Raw genomic sequence first — 20,161 nt, 5'->3', positions numbered from 1 at the left:
GATGTTACTAAGTGGAACGCTACAGTATATCCAATAGGATATCCAGTTATATTAGTTGAGGTATCGTTAATATATCCGACTGAGACGATATGGGATCTTATATAGATATACCAGTGGACCTTACTTATTGGATATGGTTGGCGAAGACACCACTTTTTCCAATAATTATTTAATCTTTAATGGTGAAAAGTGAAGGACTGCAGATTGATACCATTAATAAAACACATTTTATACACATCTGATTTTTTCTATTGTAGATATGAAAAAGTGTAGGTATATAATATAGCAAAAATATAGAATGACCTAATCTAAAGTATCTTAAATATAGCCTAAGATACTAACAAAATAACTAATATTTGACAGGTTGGCAGTTCTTCTTTGGTGAAAGTAGCTCTTTTCAGCCAAGCTATTGAATTCTCACATTCTTTTGATGTTTGTGATATGTTATGCCATATTATACGCATCTGAAAATATTTTAATTTCTAGAAAGGCAGGTTTTATGTATCTGTAATTTATTTGCTCATGATGGTGTACCTACCCTCACCATGAAAACAAACCTTAAAAAATACGAAAAACTTTTTCATAAATTAACTCGACAATCATTTTAATGTAAAAATCGTACTTTATGCACGGTGATTCCTAAAATGAATATTTTATTTTTGTAGGGTGATTATACTTCTCTGAAAATAAAATAATTTATGCATTTTTTGAAATTGTATAACCAAAAATTTTCTTCTGAGGGATTTTCTCTGACATTGCTTACTTAAATAAAAAATTAGTTTAGTTTTGTATGCCTAATATTGACCGCTCAAAAATCATGAAGAGAAAGTGGTTTTTATTTTTGTTTTCAAAAACTAAACGATAAGATACGAAAAGAAGTCTAGAATCAAAGAGATATGTAATCTAAAAGGTGACAAAGTCAGTTGCCCCATAATATATCTTTTATTAAATTACGTTTCTTATACTTTATTTATTATTATATTTACGTCCTATTTATTTCTAAAAAACATAATACCTACTGACCAGTTTTAATTTTGGAAATTTCTCCTTTTTCTTCATGCCCAATCAATTAAATTTCATTGCATGTCGATTTGAAATCAACAGGGCTCGCTGCCGCCGCCTGATCTTGCTATCTCATTGACCTAGCAAAATAATAAAAAACCAAGGGATGATGTTGGTAGCCTAAATAAGAATACATCGTTAAGCTTAGAATTTATCAAATTTTATGTTATATTTTACCATAAAGGTTTATTTTCATGAATTATTAGTTCTTCAGTAATAATACCACAAAAAAACTAACTGAAATGCAAGCACTGAAATTAGGAAGCACAGCACACAAAATATTCGCTCTATACCGTAAAGCGCCAACAAAAACAAGGCTGAAAATATGGCGGATGACGAGACGGACGAGAAGCCGACGACAGTCGAGCGAGACCGGCAGGGCACGACCGCGAGTAGTTGCGTCATTGGTTCCAGCCGAGAAGTGTTTTTAAATGGGATCTTACAAAAAAATATATTATTTTTACGTTTTTGTAATTTTTTTACTTACAAGAATCCGTGTTTTCAGTGGTATTTTTATAATTTTTTTTATTATATTTTGTTATTATTCGTATCCAAAAATAATAAAAACATGTTAATTTTAACGGTTTGATTCCGGTTTTTTTCAGGGCTTGGCAAATAAAATGTCGAAAAAACTGTTAAGTGTTTTTGTTCGGGCTTAATGGCCGTCGTTGAGTGGAATTTCTTCCTGACGTTTCGCTAGCACGAGCGGCTAGCTTCTTCTGAGGTGCTTCCATCTCCGATGTTGGATGCAATCTGCTACCGAAACGTCAGGAAGAAATTCCACTCGACGACGGCCATTAAATCCGAACAAAAACACTTACAGTTCAAACGCTGGCCACGAAAGTCTTAATCACTTTATCAAACACGAGAAATCTTAAAAAAACTAAGTATTTTCCTACTCCATTCAAAATTTAACAGTTTAAGTTTTCCATTATCCATGATAGAATTAAGTTTAAGAGAAATCCACAGTTTTGAACAAAACTAGCTGGAATTTTTTTCACTTTTTTTCCTTATTTCTATTCTAATGTTCCCATTATGGCGCAAGGGGATATCCTCAGGCCATCTATTTAGAAGATATCTGTGGTATATCATGTACAGTAAATCCGCAATCTATCTATGTATTTTACATATATCCTTGGTATATATGCTAACGTATATCCTAAGAATATCATCCTCATTGACCGGATATATCGGGGATATTGTGTGCTATCTGGATTATTGCCATGTCTTAACCAAATCCGACCGTCGTGAGTCATTTCCGTTGTTGGTCCCCAGCTGCTCGGACGGTTACCTGAAGATATATCTAAAGGGTCAGGAGACGATGGAGGCGTACGACAAATACGACTACGAGCTCTGCGGAACCGAGGCGGTACCGGCGACTATGGTCTCGGACGGGCCGCGATTATTAATGGTGTTCAGCTCGGGAGACTTGATGGGCCGCGGCTTCAAGGCAAACTACACCTTCGAAACGGGTAAACGGAATGTTATATTGAATATAAAAAACGTATCCGTGGTTTGGCAAGTATTAACGAAATTTAAAGAATCGTTATTCAATTTAAATATTATATGCTTATATGCTCTATCTAATAAATTTAATCTCAGGTTTTTGATACCTTGCAACAGGACCATTTTGTGTCATATGTCTTTCGAAACGTTGAAGTTCTTGTGTACCTCAGGGACAATTTGCTTGGACTAGAAATCACTCGTAGAGTCAATTTTCTTCAGTAATATTTTCATAAAATGTCGGTTCATTGGGCTCGAAATAACCTACAACTAAATGCCAGTGTGTGTAATTTAGTCGTGGACTTCAATCACAAATGTATTACTAATTTTTTGTGAATTATAAGAATATCGAATATCGCTTTAGAAACTGCACTGTCATATTGCCACGTGTTGTTTTACTCATGTTTAACACCCATTGATCGCCGGCGCCGGTTGTAGGTTTGTGTATGGCTTAAGAAAATATGACCACGTTTTCCCTAAACTTAAATTGATGCAGTGGTTGAGAATAGACAATTTATTTGAGTACCTGCTCGCTGTGTTAATGTACAAGATTTTAAAGTCTTCCAGCCCCTTCCATATGTTTAAAAGATAAGCTAGTTTTTGGTGGTGGTCCATCAACTTCTTCCTCTTCTTCTTTCTCCTGGTGCTCTTTCTCACCCTTTCTTGCTTGTTCTAATATGGCTTCCTCTGTCAAGTCTACTGTTGTAGGCAAATCCTGATCTATTACCATAAAATCTTGCAACTCCTTACTTGTAAACGTAATTGTTGCTTGAAACCGCTTCATTCACTCGCTTAGTGGCTGATGTTCTTCCAAGTCCTGTTCGCATTCTGCTGAATTGCTTCTGCTGTCACATCTTTCCAAGCTTTACTAATAAAGTTGACTGCATCTAGCATATTAATGGAAAATTTGTCTTCGGACTCGATCATTTCCATTAAAATGTTTTTCCTGTATCGACTCTTAAGACTTTTTAGTACGCTCTGGCCCACCGGTTGTAATACACTTGGTGTTTTGGTTGGGAGAAATGCCAATTCAATATTCCGTAGATTTGGAATATAAAGATGTGCAAGGCAGTTATCGAAGAGAAGTAATATTTTCCTCCTCCTCTTCAAAAATTTGCGATGTCATCCATGCAGACTTGTTTGCCTTGTAAGCGACCGGCAAATGCTTGATGTTCTTAAAACATCACAGGTTAGTCTATTTTCCAATCACGACTAGCTTTCTTTTTTCTGTCCCACTCATACTGGCAGTTACCCAGCCACACACTTTTCGCTTCGAAATTTAAGAGTTTTATTTGGCGCCATTTTGTAAAAAATACCAGTTTCGTAAGCATTAAAAATGTCATCAGCAGGGTACTTTTCTGCTAGTTTTGGCCATGTCTTCTCCAGCCAATCGTTAGTGAAGTTTCTGTCGACATCACGGCTTATCTGTCCATAATTTATACCATGTCTCTGTTTGAACTTTGCCAACCATCCTTCCGAAGCCTTGAAATCGATATGCCAAACTGTTCAGCAAACTTTTCTGCTTTTAGTTTTACGATAGGTCCAGAGAGTGGTACATTTTTAAGACGTTGCTGTTGGAACCATGGCAACATTGCGCGATCCAAATCTTCAAAATGCAATAAAGGCATTATTATTTGTTTCGGTTGTTTCTAGAGTATCGCATTCCGGGCACCGCGGCACCGGACGGCACATGTTCGTTCACGTACCGGAGCACGTCCCGGAAGAAGGGTGAATTTAACTCGCCCAGGTACCCGACCAATTATCCGAGTTATACGAATTGCACGTACACGTTTTTGGCGACCGACAACGAGCAGGTGACGCTGGTCTTCGACAACTTCAAAATTAGGGCGGACAATGTCAACTCTACGTCCGGTTCCTACGGGTAGGATCGGAGAATACACCGAATCCGGTACCCGACTAATCGTTCCTGCGTTGTAGGTTGACGTCGTGTCAGGAGGATTGGTTGGAGGTGTACAATTTGTATCGCGACGATACCGAGACGATCATAGGCCGGTACTGTCACCTGTCTGCCCCGGGACCGATCGAGTCGAATCGAGGCGCGATCGGGCTCAAAGTCATCCTGCATTCGGACGAGGCGCACGTCTCGAGCGGTTTCAAGGCGCGGTACAGCTTCGAGACCGCCAAATCGATCTTCGGGGATTGCGGAGGTAAAGTTCTCCCAACGATATACCGTTTTTACGACGTAATCCGGAATTTAACTTTGGTAAATTTTTATGAAGGTCTAACCGCAGGCCTACCCCACTGTAGAACTCAATAAATAGATTCGCAATTCCATAATTACGTTCCAGAATTGTATTTCCGTACTTCGGGCACACAAATGCTACTCTTAAAATACTAAACGTCTTAAATACGGCCTTGGCTTGTGGTACACGTGCTGAAAAGAATGGTCCTTTCGGCTTTACGACAGGCGGGTCTTTAAAACCCTTTCCGAAGTCAAAACCATAAAAGGTTGTGGCAACGGTATATGGTTTGGAGAACTATACGACCCGTCGTCACTGGAAAAAGTTTTGACAATTTTAGATAACATGCAAAATTTTGACTACCAAAGTATTATCCGACTATAAATTAGGAATAGCTATATGTTCGATTATTTTGGTGGGCTTTAATTTTTCCCTCAGGCGAGGATTGAAATTAAAGCAAGATTTCCGGAATACATAAACACAAAATATATATGTAGGCCTTGGCTGAATAAGGTAGTTAATAGATTAATATATGAATGTTGATATTTTAATTAATTTTGAACTATAAAGAAGTCGTTATAATTGATTAATACAAAAAAAATTGCATACATTTTTATATATATAAATAAATAAATAAATAAATAAATAAATAAATTATAAAAATGAATAAATTATAAAAATAAATAAATAAATATAAAGTAATATTTCCGTTATATTTACCGAAGGGACATGTAGGGCTTATTTTTTATTCCGTTTTTTTTTAATGAAAAGAACTTTCGGAATTTTTATATTTATGGCAAAAAAATACTTGCAGCTAACGTGAGTAGTTCCGACAGCGGCACCATCAGCAGCCCGAACTTTCCGAAGAATTACGACGCCCCGAAACTGAACCAGGCGTCGAAAAGCTGCAACTGGTACATCGGCGTGCGACCGCAATACAAGATCCTTTTGATATTCCAAAAGTTCGCCATCGAAGGCGAACCGGTCGGTGAGTGAGCTCATGCTCTTCGTTTTTGCTTGTGTATATTTAGAACCAATCATAAGTTTCTATCTGACACACTGTCACAGGATGCTCTCTTAAAATGTAGATCTGACAGATTATTAAATTGCTCCTTTATATTTGTGGAAAGACCGGTAAAAATGTTCACCCCAGAACGGTTTCCGATCAGTTTTCATTGATTCTAATTCGGATTTCGGTTCCCCGAGACATTTTTGCTCACCGAGGTAAATGGGATCATTTATACATGTTGAAGCGAAAAAATAATGTATTAGAAAGGATTCAATACATTTTTAAGCGGCAATGTGCATTTTCTGATGGAGATCAGTGGCGTGCAGTGCAATATATTGCAGGGTAGGCAAGAGGAAAAAAAATAGCGGCGCAGCCGAAAAATTTTCGGGGTGCCACGCCCTATTTATGTTTTCCTATAAAGGACATCAAAAATAGGGCGTATAGTAGGCAACAGAACCAAAAAAAACGAAAAACTCAAAAGAAACGCATGTATTACATACATACATTATTATGTATATTATAAAATTTACTTAACATATTTTAACTTTAAACTCAAAATAAATTTATTATTTATAGATTAATTCAAAACGGCGATTTGTTTTTAAAAACTCTTTGAATACAACCGCAAAGCCACTTATAGTTCTCGTAAAACTTAACATTAAAATACCTGGTTGTTTTTTTTTTTGCTGTTGTCCACTTCTATAACTTTTTGTTTTTCAATAAAATTTTTGCTGCCGAACGATGCCAAGGTCTTCAATTTCTTAATGCAAATCACATCAGCACTGCACTCACACTCCGACACGTTTACTTTTCATTAGACATCACGCCAAAAACCAACAAAACGAATAATCTCTCTATCATTCAATAATAATTTCTAATTTCTTCGCGGTTACGCCGATTAGCGACTTGCGAATGCCAAAACAAAAACAATATCGAAAACAATATTGCCAGATTTCCAATTAGCACTGCCTAATATATTTTATGGCTGGAATATTTGTTGGGAGAGCATTGTAAAATGGTAGATTTGAAGAGTTATTTTTAGTTTTATTTAAATGATAACGAGGTGTGGATTTCATTAAGGCTACAATATATGAATATTGAAGATACTGGCATTTGAAGGCTCGAAAAATAAGGTCGACACGATTCTCGCTAATTAAGGTAAAAAAGGCAACTTTTTTGACGTCTAAAAACTCATTGCTTGGTTAGAATTTCCCCAAAGCGTAACCGCATAATATATTTTGGAATGGAACAATGCAAATTTTCGTGGAACGTCGGTACAACCTTCTAAGCACGAAGTGCATTGATAATTGGTTACATAAAACATTAAGATTATCGTCCAGAGGAGAGTGACGCGATCATCCATAGTAAGAGATGCATTGGTTGAAATTAAAAGTGCTTGCCTTATATGATTGTTTAAAAATAAATTGTTATACGTAAACTGATATGTCGGCGGCAGACTGGGTTTTCGAAAGAAAACAGTAAAGTTAATTACTTCCACTTTAATATCATAAATATAAAGGTTCTTTATATGACCACGGTACCGCACGTGAAAACGTTGTTGCGTCTTAGACACATCGGCTGAGACTGCTTTTTGGTCGGCCCGCGGTGTTGCCAAATACACCACAAAAACCAAGACTGCAGTCTTCAGCCGAGCCCCATAAATTAGTTCATCTAATCTGGTTAAAGTTGCGTTCCTGCAGATTGTTGTCGTATCGCCAGCGAAAAATGAACATTTGATGGGACTAATGCAAAGGGGAAATGGTTTTGTAAATATTGAAGGAAAGTGGCCCTAGGACAGACCCTTGAGGGACTCCATGTATTAGATTTAGATTGAGACAAGTCAATAATTGTTAATAATATCGTAAAGAGACAAGTTTTACATGGTCGTCAGGCCATTAACGATCTCTGACACTACATTTTCCAGGCAGGAATCCCCACTGTTCCTCGGAAAAAAGGATGTACTTAATAAAAATAAATAAGAACTAAAAGTTCAGATTTTCCCGAAATTATATATTTTTACATTATAATTGTTTCGCTGTAATATTTACAAACTATCTGGTGCTATATATACCGAAAAATAACCATAAAACCTTAATTAATGTTATTGTGAGAATTTAGGTTCAATAAAGGAGAGGTATTGTTAACCGATCCTTAACAATACATTTGAATGTCTCATTTTGTTAATCTCCATGGCTTCCAATAAATTTAATTTTTTACTTTTTGTGGCTGTATGTAAAATATCAAATTTGTCGTCAAAAATGTGTTTTTCTGTGTTTAAGTGTGTAGCACAATTAAAATCTAGACTATTGTTTTTAAAATCTCTTTTATGTTCGTTAATGCGTTTCTTGAAGGATCTACCTGTTTGTCCAATATAAATTTTAGGACAAGCTCCGCATTTCAACCTGTAGACACCTGATTTTTGAGATTTCGGACATTTCGTTTTATTGTTTTTTAAAAATTTTCCTAATGTTTTGTTAGTTCAGAAAGCTATTTTTAAACCACATGTTTAAAAATGTTTTGAAACTTTTTCACTAGGTTCTCCTATGTATGTAATTGTTTTAATCGGATAAATAGAGTTTACTGTTGTCTGGATTTATTTTTTACTTATAATTTTATCTATAATGGACGGATTGTAGCCGTTGTTCAGTGCAAACTTTTACTTTTTTTCCAAATTATCCATAAAAATCTTGGCTAACAAAGGACTAAGTGGGTTCCCGCAATCAAACCTTCCTTAGAGATATAAATCTGTCCATTAAATTCAAAATAATTTTGGTATACTATTAAGCAATCTAATAAATCAATGGGTTAACTTGTTTCCGAGTTAGGGTGAAATCTACTAAAAAGTGTTGCGTTAGAAGGGATTTTGATATCTTTGATTTTGCTGATTAATTCAAAAGAATTATTTATTGCAAATATTGGTTTAAAATCTGTGCGAAACTTTAAAATATTACATTACATACATACATAAGACATGACTGGTCTAATCGGTATATCTTGTTTATGTAATTTAACTAAAGGAAAATAATGTCGGCGGTTGTGGATTCATAAATGTTAAAAAATATTTGTCTTTTTTGATTTGTCTTCGATATAACTCGGTAGGATCGTGTTTGATACATTGGAAAAGTTCTGGTTTAAGAAACTTATTGGTTTTTGAAATATATTCCGGGAGATCGATAGCTAGATATATTAAATATAATTTCGTAAAAATCTGAACTTTTAGTACTTATTTATTTTGATAAATGAATTTTCATCAAGTAAAAGCCACCTCAGTTCAATAGACTTAATAAATAATCTAATAATAATTCTTTTAGGAAAAAATTCCCAAAAATAGAGACGATAGAAATAGGTCGATTTGTCTAAATCCAACCTTTTACTTTTTTTTATTAATGACTTTTACGCATTTAAACTGATCTGGAAATGTGGCAGTTGTTAAAGGACCGTTGAATAAATGTGACAATAAAGGCACTAAACTGCCCTTAGAATTTTTTATTATCCTACTACTAATATTAAAAACGTCCTGACTTGTTGAGTTTTTTAAACACAGGATTGGATTTATTACCATATCATCCGTAATCAAAGTCGAGGGTGGATCAAAAATTTCATCAATAATATTTTCAGCCACTCTAGTGGAGGTTAAATTGCTTACAATCAATGTTAGAATAATTGATAAAAGTATCAAATGCCTTTTTTTGCCAAGAGTAGTTTTGGTTTTGCGAGTCTTCTAGATATAACATAAACTTTTTACTGTCGACAAAAAGTTTTTTTCTCAAAGTGATTCCGAGTACCGGAGGGTTACTAATTCGCTTAAGAGACAAATACTTATTAATGTTATTAGCGAATATCGGTCATTGCTACTGAACGAACCGTCATTGTTCACCTACTGACGTTCGATTGTTCCAAGGTCGAGGGTGTCCGGCGGCGGTCCTGAGACTGTGGGAAGACATCATCGCACCCGCCAAGGAATTGTGTGGCGAAAAGTCGCCCACCGAAAAATGGGAGTTCGTGTCTGCCTCGAATCAGATGCGGCTCAGGTGAGTGTTGGAGCGGCGACGATCTCTTAAGGGGCCTACAGACAGTCGCACATGTATTAAGACATGTTTTCTGTCCTTGCTTGAATTCAGATCTGTTCAGACTGTGGGTAGACACACTTTTCTATATTGAAAGGCTTTTGTCGGTGTCGCGGCTATAATACAGGCAGAATACATGAAATGCAAACTGATTTCTTACCGAGTATATCATTTCAACCTCAGGGTTTTGAGATCAATTCTCAAGGAAATAACGGGGGAAGCTCCACCACAACTTCAAGATTTTTTGTGACTGAAAATAATTAAGTTCCAAGTTATTCCAAAAAAAGACGAATATGTAATGAAAATTTTATTGATTTTTTAAATAAATATAAATTTAAAAAAATTGCTCGAACGAATGTAATACTGGAAACACACAATGACCGCTCTCATCTTGCAAAGAAAGAATAATACATTTACATTGTAATTGTTGATATAAATTACCAAGAACACCTATATACAAATCAACTGAATTCAGAAAACGCTTTCCGCACAACAAAAGTCCTCTTTAAAAGATGATGACGATGTTTTACAAAATTCTTCAATAAATTATGAGCATTGTGAGCCAATTCTGTACCAAATTTATGAATAGAAGATATAAATATTACAACAGCACAAGTCAGAATTGAAAAATTCCCAATATTTATTTTGCTCTTTAATGTAATGAGTGATCTTAGAAGAGTGATTTATAGACCTGTAAGTGTCTGCTAATTCAGTAGATTTTATTATCATCTGAAGCTTTTATTCCCTTGTTTACTGCTGCTTGCACAAAAGATGATACATGATTAGTAATGGACTGAACAGATGAAGGGGATGGCGTTAACCTTGCTGACCTATATGGCGAAGCCTACATTAAGACCTAAAACATAAAAAAATTGTTTACTTTAATCTTAAGAAATGTTTTATATTTTCATCTACAGATAATTCAATTATGTAATATTCAAAAATAACTAGTTTGTCTTGTTGACTCAAAAAACATTTGCCTTTTTTAACAGTTCTTCAAATGGGCCTTGTGTTTTGGTGGGTGGCCAATAACAGTTAGATTTTGTAAGAGTTAACAACTGCAATGGACTATAGATAAGCCGCCACCGTCGTCATCTTACTCAAACTCGACTCCTATGAAAGCCATTTCTGCATCATTAATAAAGAATATGTTTTCTAAATTAACCTTGTAATTAACTGATATGCCGTTTTTGTTACAACCAACAAATAAGATACTGCAAAATACTCGCATATATACGGAAACTACACTTCGATAATGTAAGTGGCGCCCACCGCGTGCCCTTGTTTGCTGTTTCCGTTCGATCGTTGGTTAGTTTTCGCGCAAGCGCGGCACATGGCGGTTAAATTTAACAGATAATTTATTAATTTTCTAGTTTTCAGTACATTTATAAAGATTTGAAACTAAAAATAAAAAAGAAATAAATAACTCGCCACATAAATATTACCAGATTTTAAGAGTTAATTTTAAAATCGATGAATAACAATTATAAACAAAATAAAAATCAGTGTTACATATCAGAGAGATCTAATTTACTTGAAAAATAAATATATATTTTATACATTTAGGATTAGGTACGTTACATATACGTCCTACTAATGACGCCTACGGAACGTATATAATTCCACGTCTTGGCGACGTCGATAATAGGTCTTCGAGTCGATGACGAATAATTACCAATACGACACGATATTGTCAGCTGGGTAACGCAAACGCACCCCAATGCTATTAAATATAACTCATGATCTTCGCTCGGCATGGTCGACAAAACTAAAATCGCGAACAACACTGAAACAGAAGTCTGTGCGCCCGTTCGGGCTTTAATACATTTGCGCCTGTCTGTAGGCGCCTTTAAACAACCTACGTTAATTTTGCTAACGGTGCGTACGTAGTTTCATCACGGCGGACAAGGCGGTCGGATACACCGGCTTCAAGGCCGTGTGGACGGAGGTGATGTCGGGCCCCAGCTGCGACGAGTTCCAGTGCGAGCGTTCCCTCTACTGTATCCCGTACCACCTCAAGTGCAACGACGTCCCGAATTGCGGCCTCGAGGACGACTCCGACGAGAGGGATTGTGAGTGACGTACGCCTTTCCGCTTTTGTTTCGGTTTTTGTTCTTTTCGTTTATTCGAGCCCCCGCGGACGAGGGCGCCCGCGCAATTCTCTCTTGTCTGTGTGTGCAGGTGGCCCGACGTCGCGGGCGCTCGACGAGACCGCGGCGGCGGCGGCGGCGGCGGCGGCGGCACCGTCCCCACGACCGTCTCATGGTTTCGAAGCTATCCTCTGCTGGCTGGGCGTGGCGCCGCTGGCGGCGAAGCGGTTGCTGCCGTGGCTGTCGTTTCCCTAAAATTAAACCTCCAATATCCCGCACTGCCCTCTCTCTCGCTCTCTCTTCGAGTCGGTGTTTGTAAAGGGGCGCGGATTGATTATTTTACGTTGATTCCGTTACCGTCCGACTCGATCCCCGCCCTCTTAAACGGAAACGCGTATCGGAGCGTCCATCCTCTCCGGATATGTGACCGATTTTCGTAGGCCTGCCGGAGGAGGAGCCCCAGAATCCGTTCCGTTTCTCGTGGCTCGTGATGGTCGGCGTCGTCCTGCTTATCCTGGTGATTCTGTGCGCGACGTGTCACCGGAAACGGCGCCGGCGCCTGGAACGACAACGGGCGATACGACGCAGCATCCACATCCCGGTAAGTGTGGTGCGACTCCTACTACGAGGGCTACCTTTTATATTTCGGAATTTGTAATAAAAAACTTTTTATTACTTTTATTGTTTCTCAAAATATTCGCCCTGATGATCAATGCATTCGGTAAAACAATCATCAAAGCACTTTCCAACATCGAGTCGGGCACCTCCAAAACATGCTTTTTAAACGCATCAATCGCTTCTTCTTCATCTTAATTAATTAATTAATCAGGACTATATGGTGGAAGGCTCATCAAATCAAGCCTTTTAATGCTCAAAAAGTTCGAGAAATCGAATTATGTTCATTTTTAGCCGTCACATTTTTTTTAATTTATCACAAAATACACAAACAACACTCACCAAAACCTAACCTCAAAATGTCAACTTCCCTATAAAAGCGTTAGTCGCCAGATGGCAGTACTAGTTTAAGAAAATACCGAAACATAACAGGTAGCCTTCGTAACATTTTTTTTGCGAATTAAAGTTTTGTTATAAGGTAACGGGTATTTTTATGAACTTTAGTTTTTATAACGGTTTTAATAAATTCCGAAACTAGTTTTATAAGATTGCATCCAAACCGTTTCCGTTACTTTATTTATAAAACTTTTGTGTTGGTTACGTAAGGTTTTCGAAAAAGATTTTATAGCCTTCTTAGAAACCTTAATATAACACTTTTCCTCCGGGGGTTTTATACCTTACACGGCAAAACCGTCATAAATCTTAACGTCTTTCGTTTTCACAATTTTAAAAGGCCATATTTAGTTTGCGTTAAAATTAAATAAACAACTGAAAAAAAAAACAAAACAAACGCCTTCGTAGAAAAAGAAGAATTTAAAGCAATAGTCTTTGCATTTTAATTGCCTCCAGGGGGTCACTATATTATCTGATAGTCGCCTGCTTCGGGCACAAGTGATAGAGTCTCAGGTTTTATAAAATAAACTTGCGCGCATAGAAATCGACCCGTTTTGAATTTTTGACTTGAATTTCATTTTTTTAGAAGCCACTGATCAAATAAAAAATATGGTGTTTGAAAAAATATGCTTTAATGCCAGTTTAAATTCAATTAAAATTTATTTCTGATTTTTAGGTTTAGCATGGTAAAATAACTGCACTATTACTAAAAATAAATAGGATTATTGACAATTACGAATTCAACACTTATTTATTAATGGTTCCCTAATAACATATCTTACTGGAATATATCGAATCAATTTTGATTGTTTTTTTGTGGAATGTTACGCCACTTTCCCCTACTGCAACAATAAGCTCTGATATCGAAGTTGGGGTACGAAGTATAGCTCGAATTCTCCGTTTTAGCTCATGCCATAAATGTTCGATCGGATTGAGGTAACTCGAAAACCGACTTCTATAATGTAATCTTGCGGTGTGCCTAGCATTGTCATGCATTTTTATGCAATTCTTCTCTAATGTAATCGACATATGGTACCACTTTAACTGATGAAATATCCTCGATGTATCTAGCACCATAAGGGCTCCGCTCTTCATTACAGCATTCTGCAAATGGCTCTCCTGGTCTTTGGTACACGTAACTACCAGAAAGGCATATTCTGGTCTTATCTGAGAACAGAACAGCATAGGCGTGCTTGTCGATGAACTGGAGTAAGTTTTGGATCAACTGCAGTTGTTTTTGGGGTCATGTTATTTTCCTTCAGTCTTCTTCTCACTGTCCACTGACTAATAGCCATTCTTGCACTTGAACCGCATTAAGGTGACGATTTTTTAGTATTGGTGACACATTAAAGCGGTCATTACGAGCCGTTGTAATACGCCTTCTGGGTGTTCCAGGACGCTTAGCAAAGGATCCAGTCCCCTCATACCGTTGGCATACTCTCCGAACTGCTGCGCGTGTCCACTTTCGATTAAAGCGGCGCTTTGCGGTGTAGTATGCATCAAGCTAACACAATGAAGCGTTATCCAAATACTCATATAAAAGATCAGCACTCTTGAGAAATTTCAACTCATACTAAAGCATATTAAATTGTCTTCCAAATAGCATGTTTAAAGTCAAAAATTTACAGCGGGCAAGTTCAGTTAATCGAAACGTAACCGATATCAATATAAAACCAAAATGTCAGTTAGCGGGTGCTATGGGCGATTTGCAGGTCGCGATCCCGGGGACGTCGCGTCAGCAGCAAATGCCGCACCACTTCTGCGACGAGCTGGGCGAACGGTTCGCCTCCGTAGACAGTGTCTGATGACGGCTGTTGCCGTCGATGGCGAAACGTTGGGCTCTGCGGTGGTTGTTCGTTGCGACGAGACGCTATCGTTATCCGTTGGCGGGCGAGACGCAGCTGGAGTCGTTGTTCGGCCGCGTTTGAAGCGGCCCCCCACCCCACCCGCCGCCGCCGCCATCGCCGCACCGCCCCCTGACCCGACTGACGGCCACGTTTCGATATAGACAGGGTAGAATTTTGAAAGACCGCGTTTTCGCGTTCGCCATTTTGAATTACGACCGGTGGTCGTTTTTGTCAGGGATTTTTGAGTTTGTTCGATTCGCCTGGATCGGTATACAGTGTTGAAATCGATATTTTTCTTCTCAGCACCGCTTTTATTATTTTATTTTCTTAATTCTTAATTTTCTCAATATTGATTTCGATCGTTATTAATTTTCGACGCTTATCGCATAAAAAATCGAATTACAGGCTTATCAGGCGAATCGGATCCCAGGCGTTAGCATTCCCGGTAACCGCGTCGGTTTATCTTAAGTTGACCGTTTTTCCATAGAGGACAATCAAATTACATGACGTAATGTCGTCAGTTGGGTCGGTGGTGAGTATTGGGACGTGCTGGATCAGTTTTTTTTATCGACACCAAGAAAGCAGTTAAGAAAATTAATTATATTTTGTAATCATGTGATCGGAGAGTTCAGTCCTATGTTGGTTCCGTTGTGGTCGACATCAAATAGAGCCCTATCTCTTGCGTTCTGCCTAGGTTAATCTTTGATAAGAGGTAAGGAGAGTCAACTTGATCGTTTAAAATTTTGTGGAGTGTTAACAGGTCTGTTTGCGTTCTTTTGTTTTGGATAGTTAGAATTTGAAATTTTGATCTAATGTGGTTTTCAACGTCAGTGTTCGTTTTATATGCAAGATATCTTTAAAATCTGCTGTGGATGTTGTAATTAGGATTCCAAATGACTGAAGCGAACGAAAGTTTACTATGAACAAGTGCATAGTACAGTTTAATAAGAGATTTGGGGTTTTTAAAGTCTATTGAGTTTCTTTTTATGAAGGGTGGTCACTAAACACTAGCGATCGCACTCCTCTCGGGCATAGGGTTGAGACTCTCTTGTGTTGAACTCCTCTTCTTCTTTTTTAAACCTCTCTTACTCAGAAAGCAACCAAGAAAACGGGGATCGGTAGTGATCCCGGTCCAGAACGCCTCAATACTCACTACTTAGGTGGCCGCGGAATGACAGAAACGTTACCTCGACTTGTGTGTTTAAAACGCTCCGCCCCACTCTACATAACTCTATTCCGGGAGTGTGCATGTGTCCGGTGGATACGAACAGTAGCGTCAAGACAACCGCATTACTAATAAGATTATGTATAATTTTTGTACGTCGATGGTGCTTTTTGATTTTTAAAAACTCACCCGACGAAATATGCAATAATAGGTAGACACGCACTTCGCACAATGTTTTCCGAGGGATTATTGTAGACGGGACGGCCCTTACCCGGCGCTGTCGACGTCCCTAAGAGATATAGGACGCGACACGAGTAAAAAAAAATTGTTTTACAACGAATTGTAATCACTCTTCCTATGTATTGCGTCGTCGCTGGTCGGACGTTGATTGAATAAAAAAAAATACTGCCGTGTTTTAAAATAATAAACTCAGCTTAATGACATAAAAAAAAACAAATATGCGTAGTGATTCGTGTATCGCGAGTATTAAGGAAATGTCGGAGGAGTCTCGGCGAGTCCCCTTCGCGTTGTTATATTTATACTAATATACGATATTTATTATTAGTGACAGGTGACTGAAAAAAGGACTTAAAAAATATATATAGTGAAACTAATATCTCTCGCGTTGCCGCTAAGTTTGGGACCTTTATTTCGAATGTTTATCGATATCGCGCGATGCCGGGAGTGTCTAGGAAGTCTAGAGAGAAAACTACATGTCAAAATATACGTGTAAATTAATGTTTACCATAGAAAAAACACAGCGATTGAAAGTTGTAATATTAAAAATATAAATATTAATAATAGTAATAATAACAATACGTGTTTGATAATGAGCGAATATCGGATTTTTATGGATAATTAGCGTTGATTTAATTCCGTGGGCCCTATCGGCGCACAGAGGTCATTTATGGTCATTTATACAAGGAATCTTAGGTAATAACTGAATTTTGTGGAAGTTAAGTCCTATTTCAAGTGTTTCAATGTTTATAAATATTTGATACCTATTATTAAAAAGTATATTACGCAAATAAACAGCTTAAACATTTGTGGACGTTAAACGCGAATGTATTTTTTTTAATTTAATTAAATTCTAATAATAATGGTATCCATTGCATTTTTAGTAAAATATTTTTAATAGCTATCTCTCCAAAAAACACGCAACCCTAACTAGGTAACAATTGTCTAAAAAAAAAATTACGTTCTATTGTACAATTACCGATTAGAATATCCGAATCACGAATGTCATATCGGTTTTAATTATCGACGTGGTTCCTAAAAAAGTATTGTTAGACAATGTTTGGCTTGGAACTCAAATTCATAATTAGCGAGCATTGTAAGAAAAAAATATCTGCACCACAAATATCTTTATTAAAATTTTCAGCGTTTTATAAAATTTTATAAAATTTTATAAAATGGTACAATGGTACTTTGAATTACTTTTACTTACGTGGCATATTTTTTAAATAACTTTATGTTAAATATTAACGAAATCCCAATTAGAAAAGAGCAACACCAAACATAATACCAAAAAATTAAACGCCGAGTTGTCCATAACTTGTACTAATATTTCCAGTGCTTTCGTGGCTAAGCCGTGTTAGTTCATATTACAGCGTAATTTTCACTTAAACAAACAAATGACCACTGTGCGGCTTCGCCGTTGAGTTTGAGAACCGTTTAGGTATAGTTCGTACACAACTTTTCCGGTTGCGACGCTCATTTCTTGATTATCCGTTCGAAGGCGCTTTATTTTTGTAAACAATGAAACGGACACCAAATAAATACATAGTCGTAAAAGCTAGCTAAAAAAATGTAAAATCGTAATCGTCTTCCCGACAATTGTTGTGTTTATTCTGGTCAGGAGGTCGAGGCTTCGTTCGAAATAACAATCGGGGGAAAATAATAAAACAACACTACAAAAACAGGGTATTCGTTTAAACGAGTGACTAAGTGAGAAACAAAAAATCATGCTTGCGTCGAACCTCATCGATTGTGTTTAGTCGCCTTTGCCCAGTCCCGAATCTTGACGGGTATCCGACGTTTTCCGGGGGGAGGGGAGTCCGGTGCCGGATCTCCTCGTCCCCCTTCCCCGCCCTTAGTACCACTCTCGAGTCGTTAGCTTTGCCGGTTGATTTGACGTAGTTTATTTGAGAGACGTTGAAACTTTTAGTATTTTACGAACCACGTGACGCGACAAGCGGCCATTTACAAGCTCGTCGCTTCACCTTGTCGGACGGTAGCGAAATTTTGCACCCTGTATAGTATCGAACAACGTCACGTGTTGTTATTTAGATTAAATTTTTACATAGGCTAATTTACGCGACGACGAATTCTCCGACCACGCGTGTCACTATTTTCAATACGTACAGGTATCCAATAATTCGTATCGCTGTTATTAATTTATTATTACCTTAAATAATGCTAAAGTATTGTTTATAATACGCTTCTTCGGGAAATCCAGGCTCAACAAAAAAAACGTTCGGAGTTTAATGCTAACCTATTCTTGTACAAATTATATTTATGTGACAGGAAGGTTGTGGTATGAACATCAACGTCCAGTTCTAAAGCTTTTAAATTTATAATTAGGAATATCGACGACAATATAGTTTAAAATTAATAATTTAAAAACCAATTTTTCAAAGAAACTCCCACAGGCTACTATAATACTATTTACAACCCTTCTGGATTCGTCATGCGTCAGTTGATGTTGAGTCGAACATGCGACGTTTCGCCGATCATCCGGTTAGCTTCTTCATAGCTTAACTAAAACAGAGCCAACAGGATAATTGGCGAAACGTCCGCAAGTTCGATTCAACAACAACCGACGCAGGAAGTTTTGTAAATAAAAATTTAAGCCACAGGGTGGCACAATCTTATGGTTGTTTATCAGAGCGGGTTTCATTTCTTGATGAAGTGTTTAGGGGAGCGGGGGGTAACTGCGAACACTTAAAAAAAATAGTAACTTTGGTAGTACGATCAGAAATGTTTTTAAAGTATATTTTAGTAATTGGAATGGCAGGTTTAAAAAAATAAGTGAAAAGAATTTATCAAAAATATACTATGAAGTCGCCGTTACCCAAACTTTGTGGGTAAACTTGTACAGATATGGGGTAATGCCAAACAGAAACAAAATGTAACAAAACCTTATTTTAATATGAACAGAAATCACGAATGTAGTCTTTTGGTGTTGCGACGCCACTGCAAAACGCCATTCAACCTCCACATGCTCCATGTTTTCTAAACCCATATCATCTAATTCGTCATCGTCACATAGGTTTTTCTCATTTATATGGTCTTCATCTTCACCACTTATCTTTTTTGTGTATTTTTTACCTCTTTTCTTCTTTTATGACCTTCTTCTTTAGTTTCTCTTCCAATACCGATTTCAAAGGCGTAGACGTAAGGATCGAGCGTGGTCTTTGTTGTTTTGAGTTATTTGAATTTTCAGGGTCCTTTTTTGGCAAAGGTATAACTAATAAAAGTTTTCCTTACGAAATACACCAGGATTAATAGGAAAAATCCAAGTCTCCTCAAAACCCTTTAGCTTTGGTAAATATACCGTTAACATCACTTATCAAAATCCTTTCGTATGGCCTCGATTTTAAAAATAAGTCACAAATCCAGGTGCTGAATACGATGGGACGTGTGTGGAGGCATTTTTTACTCTTTCCCCACTAGTTATAGCCCAAATTTGCTTTTGCCATTTTTTTCTCAATAATTCGAGGCGGTCTGTTATCGGTAGTGTAGTGTATAATAAATAAAGGCTTGAATTCTATTAATATTTCTGGTTCTGGTTGTCTAAAGCTGAGTTCGGGATGCCTATTCATAAATGCATAAATCCAGTCTTTACCCGCTCCCTTCTTATCCCGATTAAATTTGTGAGGGATAGATGACAATTCCGAACATGAAAAAGCAGCACCTCTCAATTGAATTAACGTAAAACCGTAAACATTTGGGATAATCGTGACAAATGGTGAGAAATCTTGTGCTCTTCTTCTTCAGAGAATGTTGTGGCTTGTAGTATCTTCGTTTTGTAACTCTTTCGTAAAGGATTGTTACAGGTAGCGTCGTGCAGAAACTCTTGGCCCAATACAATTTTGAACAGCATTTATTGCACACAGCATATTCTCTGCCTCTAACTGTTCGCCATTGCCCGAAAATTTATAAAAAATTATGCTATTTAAAAAAATTATACAAATGGTTACATAAGAC

General features: G+C 37.3%; 1 protein-coding gene across 5 annotated transcripts in view; it reads left to right on the top strand.

Moving 5' to 3' along the window:
* The window catches only part of LOC132701791 (cubilin), an 84,780-nt gene extending 69,902 nt beyond the window's left edge, over positions 1-14,878 (top strand). For 3 of the 5 annotated variants that reach the window (XM_060669984.1, XM_060669986.1, XM_060669985.1), the window contains 8 exons: positions 2,338-2,534; positions 4,219-4,447; positions 4,504-4,733; positions 5,581-5,754; positions 9,677-9,806; positions 11,733-11,914; positions 12,373-12,533; positions 14,653-14,878. In XM_060669984.1, the coding sequence (XP_060525967.1) occupies positions 2,338-2,534; positions 4,219-4,447; positions 4,504-4,733; positions 5,581-5,754; positions 9,677-9,806; positions 11,733-11,914; positions 12,373-12,533; positions 14,653-14,745 (1,396 nt within the window). In that variant the 3' untranslated portion in view covers positions 14,746-14,878. Of the gene's footprint in view, positions 1-2,337; positions 2,535-4,218; positions 4,448-4,503; positions 4,734-5,580; positions 5,755-9,676; positions 9,807-11,732; positions 11,924-12,023; positions 12,534-14,652 lie in introns of those variants that run through there. The other 2 variants (XM_060669987.1, XM_060669988.1) reach the window with 2 other exon arrangements.
* The last annotated feature ends 5,283 nt before the right edge of the window (positions 14,879-20,161 follow it).

Source organism: Cylas formicarius, unplaced genomic scaffold, assembly GCF_029955315.1.
Source record: "Cylas formicarius isolate icCylForm1 unplaced genomic scaffold, icCylForm1.1 PGA_scaffold_5__7_contigs__length_24384050, whole genome shotgun sequence".
In the NCBI taxonomy this organism is placed as follows: Eukaryota; Metazoa; Arthropoda; class Insecta; order Coleoptera; family Brentidae; genus Cylas; species Cylas formicarius.
This window is presented reverse-complemented; position numbering and strand designations above follow the sequence as displayed.